This window comes from Penaeus chinensis, chromosome 42, assembly GCF_019202785.1.
Source record: "Penaeus chinensis breed Huanghai No. 1 chromosome 42, ASM1920278v2, whole genome shotgun sequence".
NCBI lineage: Eukaryota > Metazoa > Arthropoda > Malacostraca > Decapoda > Penaeidae > Penaeus > Penaeus chinensis.
The window spans coordinates 2,953,738-2,961,237 of record NC_061860.1 but is presented as its reverse complement, the minus strand read 5'-3'; the positions used below and the strand labels follow the sequence as shown (position 1 = coordinate 2,961,237).

General features: G+C 33.1%; 1 protein-coding gene across 3 annotated transcripts in view; it reads left to right on the top strand.

The window, feature by feature from the left end:
- LOC125047967 (mortality factor 4-like protein 1) overlaps positions 1–7,500 on the top strand; it is a 37,222-nt gene that overhangs the window by 2,418 nt on the left and 27,304 nt on the right. For all 3 annotated transcript variants that reach the window (XM_047646521.1, XM_047646519.1, XM_047646518.1), the window contains exons 2-4: positions 4,429–4,543; positions 5,016–5,111; positions 5,564–5,858. In XM_047646521.1, coding sequence (XP_047502477.1) covers positions 4,429–4,543; positions 5,016–5,111; positions 5,564–5,858 — 506 coding nt within the window. The remainder of the gene's footprint in view (positions 1–4,428; positions 4,544–5,015; positions 5,112–5,563; positions 5,859–7,500) is intronic.

Here is a 7,500-nt window from a genome sequence, read left to right as displayed (position 1 = left end):
ACCAAGTTTTATGAAATATAGTTTTTTTTAAAAATTGAATCCCACAATTGTATTGTTAATTTTTCTAGACTTGTCGCACATAAAGTTTTTGTTGCTAATATCAGATCTGCAAATCACATTTCACTTTTCACTTTATTTTTATCTTTTTTTTTCTTTTTTTACCAGAATTCCATGATTCAGTAAGGATTTTATAAGGTCTGTGTTTCCATTAAGTAAAAAAAAACAAATGAACAGAAGACACATCTGTCATTTTTACTGAGAAGAATGAGGCAAGTCAAAAAAATAAGCATGTATACACATTTTTTAAAATGTAAAAATAGATAATCCTATATATTTGTATGATAAAGTATATGGAGTATTAAACTAAAACTTTAACAAGCCATTAGAATCTCTGCTAAACTGCCGTCTCCTGATTGGTTGTGATGTGATGACATAGGAGCATAGTATGACAGAAAATGGTGTGCAAGTTGTGCAGCAACTTCTTAGCCACTAGAGCCACGAGTGGTGCTTTTTGTGACCTTTTTCCTTTATTTGTGGTGTTTGTGTTCGTGTCTCCAGATTATTTCCTGTGCCAACGACTGTAACTTTTGTATTCTACAAAAATATTATCTTCAATTTGTCCAAGATTAGTGTATTCATGAAGTAAAGATTTACCATCATATCTGTTAATTCCTATTAACCCATGGGATCCATGTGACATGAATAACTTGTTATGAAAAAGTTGGAAGTTAAAGTAAACATGACGGTAACAAAATTAAAGATTGTTGCATTTTAGGGTGTGAAAAATAACATTTATTGATATCAAAATTAATCTGCAGAAGCCAACAGATTCGAGTTAAATGAAAATGTATCATGATGAATGCTGCGCTAAGATTAAGTCCCCAAGCGCCTCCAGCAGCAAAGTCCAGCTTTCCCTGCCTCACAGCAAGCAACTTTGCTATGCAGTATCCTTCTTCTTCTTTATTCGTTTATAAGGTTTTAGACTAATGTATAGGCTATATCCCCTGGATCTATAATCTTTCTGTGCAGTGTCCTAATATGAACTGACTTTGCACATGTAGCTTGTGACATCATGTCCGATCATTGTTGATCTCTTAGACATGCTCTGTATTATTAATGTATTTCAGTATATTTATTTAAAAGAAATTACATCAAATAATGTATATTTTGAAGTTCATTCTGATCTCATAGATAGTTTTTGTGGTTATGATTTGGGTTTATTCACTTGTTTGTTCATGCAATGCAGTGTCTAATCTTCCATGGCCGAATGTTGTCTCAGGTTTTTCTATTTTCCACTTTCTTTATCATATGAAATATGGTTCTTTGCTCGGATTTTTAAAAAATGTTCACATTCTTTTGCTTTTTAAAATGCCTACCATGAGTTAAATCCCTCCCCCCTCCACCAAAACCCCAGATTCCCAATGGGATCCCCTGAGATTGTTAGCTGGAGTTGAGGGCTTAGTCTTTGACAAGTGCAGTCCTGTTGTAAACCTTTACCAAGTTGGCTGAAAGGCAGGTTATGGGAACATCCTGTCATGAAAAAAGGGGGGGGGGGGGTTAGATGACTGGAATGTCTTGCAATGGAAAATTGTTTTCAAGTTACAGGAGATTAGAATGTCTCATTTTGAGTACATCAAGCCCTTGGAGGGATATTGACTTATTGTTACTGTCATTGTACAAAGTGTAAGCTACCTGGAGAGAGGGTATGGCATTTGCTCAGCAGAAACCGTCTATGACTATCTTGATGTAGCATACTAAATGATAAATATATACCTTGGAAAATGGCAAAACAGCAAAAATGCTTCTGCAGGGTTCATGTGGTCCAGGTTTATAATTCAGACATATGGGAGAGATGCCACTTAAGAAAGTCTACTGCCTGGATTTTGGTCCACACGCAAGCTGGATGGATATTCTAACAGAGAGAATAACAAACAAGCTGGACACTGGAGCATTCATTATGATGGCCAAAAGTATATTGGAACAGATAACAACGCCTTTGCTCTGAATGGCTATGTGGGGGTGTTGGAATCAGCTGTGACTTCAATCCTTGATACTTTCTGGCTTGTATGATAGTGACATAGAGCTTATTTTGCACTGTTTTCAAGAGCTGGGTCAACAACCTTGTCTACATCTATCATCTCAACCTTTAAAATACTGAATTGCTTGTTATATCCAATGGTTTGGTTAACATAATTTTTAGTGGTAAAATTAAAGATACATGAAATTTTTTGTCTACAAAGTATCCACATTTTGTCATATAACATAATCATTATACTATTGGTGTGTGTGATTCAGATTGGCAAATGGGAAGAGGGAGGACAGAGCAAAGGAAGGTTAGAACCTCCAAACAAGTAGAGTGAGGAGGCAAGAAATGGGAGAGCTCTTGGGGGTTTCCTAACTTTGTGAAGAACAAAATTTCTGAAGCCAAGAGTACCAGCAAATTCCCATGTATTGCTGAAAAAAAAAGTGTAATGCCTTGATGATAAGTCAGACTTATCTCTGGCAGTAAAATATTTGGTTTGCTATGATAATTTGTGATGTGCTCCTTGGCAACTGGTGTTTTAACATCTTGCTTAGATATGTAGAAAAAATGGTTATTGTATTAATATTTTTTTTATTATTATTATCTTGTCTAGTATTATTGTAGTTGTTGTTATTATTGTTATGGTTATTATTGTTCATCATCATCATCACCATCATCTTTATCTTTTTCTTTATTGGTTTGTTATTGTTGTTTTTCTAATTCTTACTATTGTTGTTGTTATTGTTATTGTTGTTGTTATTATTATTATTATTATTATTATTATTATTATTATTATTAATATTATTATTATTATTATTATTATTATTATTATTATAATAATAATTGTTATTATTATTATTATTATTATTATTATTATTATTATTATTATTATTATTATTGTTATTATTATTGTTATTATTAATATTATTAATATTATTAATATTATTAATATTATTAATGTTATTGATATTAATATTACTACTACTACTACTACTACTACTACTACTACTACTACTATTAATATTAATATTTATTGTTATTGTTATTGTTATTGTTATTGTTATTACTATTACTATTACTATTACTATTACTATTCCTATTCTACTACTACTACTACTACTATTAATATTAATATTTATTGTTATTGTTATTGTTATTGTTATTGTTATTACTATTACTATTACTATTACTATTACTATTCCTATTCCTATTCCTATTCCTATTCCTATTCCTATTCCTATTCCTATAGCCAGTACCATTACTGTTACTGCTACTATTACTTTTATTATAATCATTATTATTATTGTTATTGTTATTTTGCTATTATTGTTTTTTATTATTATTGCTAATACTATTACTATTACTGTTATTATTACAATTATTATTATAATTCTAAGTTTATTTTTATTGTCATTATTGTTGTTATTATCATCATTATTATTTTTATTATTATTATTGTTGTTGTTGTTGTTGTTATTGTTGTTATTATTACTATTATTATTATTGTTTTTGCTGTTATTGTTGTTGTTATTATTGCTGATATTGTTGTTATTATGATTGTTGAGCATAAATGGATTAAGAGTCAAAATGTGCAGCCAAACATTAGTGTAATTATGGGCTGTAAGCACTCCATGCATTCAGTTCAGTTATCTGATGTCATTTGTATTACTGACATTTTTATTAGTTGATAGTTTTGTGTGTAGTACTACAGGACATATGTTTCACTTGACCCAATAATACATGCCATGACAACTGTAATATAAGTCTGTCTATTGTATTTACACAGGCTCTACAAGTGCTTAGTCACCAAGGAGTCGGTTATTAGTCCTACCTATCTCACCTGTTTACCCTTTTCCTTGGCTTTGGGGAAGGGTCTTTTATTTTATTTCATTGTCTTAAATGTTACCAAGACTTTAATAACAATGAAATAATCATAACACCAATACCAATGATAACAGTATCAATATCAATTGTATTAAAGAGAAAAACACATTTTGCCTCCAATTCAAGGAAAGGGGAAATCAGGATTGGTCACGAGAGCCTCCTGATAGACTCCTTGCCGGCTGAGCACATGTGGTTAAAGAGAATCACTTGTATTACTAGAGATCATGAAGTATAATCTTAGCCATTCCAGAGAATACTATGGTCAATATTGCCATTATGTTGTCAAAGATATGAATAAAAGTTCAAGATAAAACCGTAGTAGGGTAACAAACTGCTGCACCCAATACTTGCTGAATCTGTAGTTTTATGTTATTTTTTTTATTATTATTTACATATCTTGTTTTATCTTGTGAAGAACCTAGTTGGTGTGTTGGATTTTTAGACATCAGCATGTTTATAGGATTTTATGACATTCCAGGATTTTCTTGTCATAAATTTCATGTGAACCTTTCCCTTTACAGGTGAAAAGGTGCTCTGTTTTCATGGCCCTCTGATATATGAAGCAAAATGTTTGAAGGTACAAGTCAAAGATAAACAGGTCAAGTATTTCATACACTATGCTGGTTGGAACAAAAAGTAAGTTTTTTTTTTTTTTCTATTTTATTAGATAGTTGACCTTTAATTACCAGTGTGAGAAGACCCTTGTAGTATAAACATTTTCCCTGGATAGATCTTTGTTATCTTGAGATTGGATGATTCTTAAAGTGAAAATTGTAATGATATTGTATGTTTTTATCCTATCTAACAGCCTACCTGCCCTTGTTTTGATTTATGTTATTTAGAAAAACAGTTGTCTTAAAAGAACAGTATTTTGTGAATCATGAATTGCATTTTCTGAATCATAAAATGTATGATGAATTATTAATGGCCATGGAACTATCAGAACTATCAGAACTATAGAATGCATAATTAATAATTTTAAATAGTGTAGGAGTAGTCTAGAATTTGAATGACATATGTGATATACAATTACAAACAGTATGTAGATTAGAATTATAAGGTTTGTTTGGCAAATGTTCTTGGTAGTAATGGATCTAACACTTGACAGCTGGGATGAATGGGTCCCTGAAAGCCGTGTCCTCAAGCTCAATGATGCGAACATCAACAGACAGAAGGATCTTCAGAAGGCACATGAAGCATCACTGTAAGGTTCCTATACTGATGTATAGGATGCTTTCTCATTATTTTGTACTTGATTTGATGGGATATATAGGGATTTTTTTTTTTTTTTTCTTTTTTTTTTTTAGTGTGTATTCAAATCTGATGTTTATTCTAAAATATGATTGAGAAATAACCCCTTTATGTGTTAAATGAATCTCCATGAAGCCCTCTGACAGCTTATGACAAGGTTCCTGTAGAAAGATCATATAGAGGAAAATGAATGAATAGTGACAGCCATTGGCATTATTCATTGTAGTCCTTGTTGTTTGCTGTCCTTGGTGTCCTCTTGCCTATGATTTTTCTCCTTTCAGTACTCCTCTTCCTTCTTTTATTCCTTTGTGTACTTCCCAGGATTCTCCTTTGCTTTATACCTTTCCACACCCAAGCCATTGGGATACCCTCATTATCCATATTGACAAGGAATATACCCTTCAGGAAGAACAAGAAATCCAAGAAGAACCTGGTAGACAAGAAGAAGGTGAAGGAGGGTGGTTCCTCAGGCCCGGGCGGGTCGGGGGGCTCCACGGGGGGGAACACGAGCAATGGAGGTGGTGGGGGAGGGGGAGGAGGGGGTGACGACTCCAGGTCCTCGACCCCCAGCACAGACCGGTCAAGCGGAGGTCCAGGCAAGCGATCGGCGGCGTCCACTCCCACCACCCCCGCGTCTGTCAAGGGAGACGAGTCAGAATCTCGCAAGAAGCGCTCACGGCTAGAGTCCACTGTTGATACTGTAAGTGTGTGTGATCTTGTTTTCGTGCCTTATTTTTTACCTATTTGTTTAATTTTGTTGTAGTAATTACCATTGATGTGAGGTTGATTTTTTGGTTTATCTTTTTTTTTTCTTTCTTTAATACGTCTTAAGCCTTCACTCTTGTACATATAAAACTGCTTCTAAATTAAGGAGAGAGAACTGAAAATTTTGGTGCTCAAAAAGTGGGACCAGGACTTCTTGCATTGGTATCACTCATATATTTTATTTATTTATTTATTTATTTATTTATTTATTTATTTTGGGTGTGTCATTGTTATTTTCCTCCTCATAAAGTACCCTGATTGAGCATTATGTCACAGTTTATCATGGTGTTTCACATGAGCATAGCACAGATTTTGCCATCGTTCACAACTTATCACCACCACTGAACTCTGCCAGGATTTGTGCTACCAGCTGGTCTTTTCTAATCTTGAGGATAATGCATGACTCTTCATTCTCAATGCTGTCACAGTCTGTGCATGTGTATTAACTGTATCACTGAAAGTTATTTTTGTAGACTTATATTTACACTGTTTAGAGTCATTTACGTAGCCTCTGAAATCACCTTTTGATTCCACCTAAGCATCTCTATTTTTCCAGTGGCTTTTGAAGATGTTTCTGAGACTTCATAAAGCTCTGATATCATGAAGTAATAATCAGTTTTTGAATGCATTTCAACATTAACTCTGGTAGTAATTAGGAGCCACTGAAGAAAAGAAAAAAGCCATGTAGAATGAAAAAGGGGGTGGTCTTTGTGTATCTTTCTGGTTCTTGTAAGTTGAGACAAACCATAGCTCTTCGAATGACCCCCGATATTGGAATGTTAACAAGGATATCTCCGCATTTGTCCAGAGTTTCTGAATTTCAGTTAGCTATAGTTTTTACTCTGTAGGTCCCTAATTTTTTTTTTCTTCTTTTTTTTCTTTCACATAATGATTTTGTTGAATGGGTTGTGAGTGAAGAAGAGCATCACTCTCACTTCTTAGAAATTCCAATAGAAAATAATTTCCATTTACCTAATTGGAAATAACATTTTTGTTATTAGTATTACTTTTTTATCTACGATTAGATTATACTACTTATCTTTGATTTACACACATAATTGAATTTAAATGGATTTTCTCCTTTGGTTTTAGATCTTGCTTTTGCAGGCACTCTGTGATCAACATCCCTTGATGGATTTTCACTGTATAGGCATACTACTTGAAAACAATCTGATAGGTGACTGTCACTGAAAAGTATAGTAGCAGTGTGGAAATAGACAAAAAATGCTGAGAGAAATTTATTTAGTGGCATGCTATTCAAGGGGATTTCCTGTGAAAGATTCCAATATTTAAAGATTGCTTGAAGATGTTAAAGGACTCTACTTTTGAATTTTATTTCAAACATTTAAATTAATATATCCTTAATCTGGATTGCATCAGAATTTCAAAGAATTTTACCATGCTTGTCGACTTTGCCTTAGTCTGTTGAGTGTGAGGCACAGCCCAGGCAGTGGAGTGCTGTAGTGTGATCTACAGAGGAGGCTGTACAAAGCATTTTTTTCCCCACCCAATGATACCATATGTGTATCATCAAGCTTATTAGATAAAAAAAAAAAAAAAAATTATATGTTTTTTTT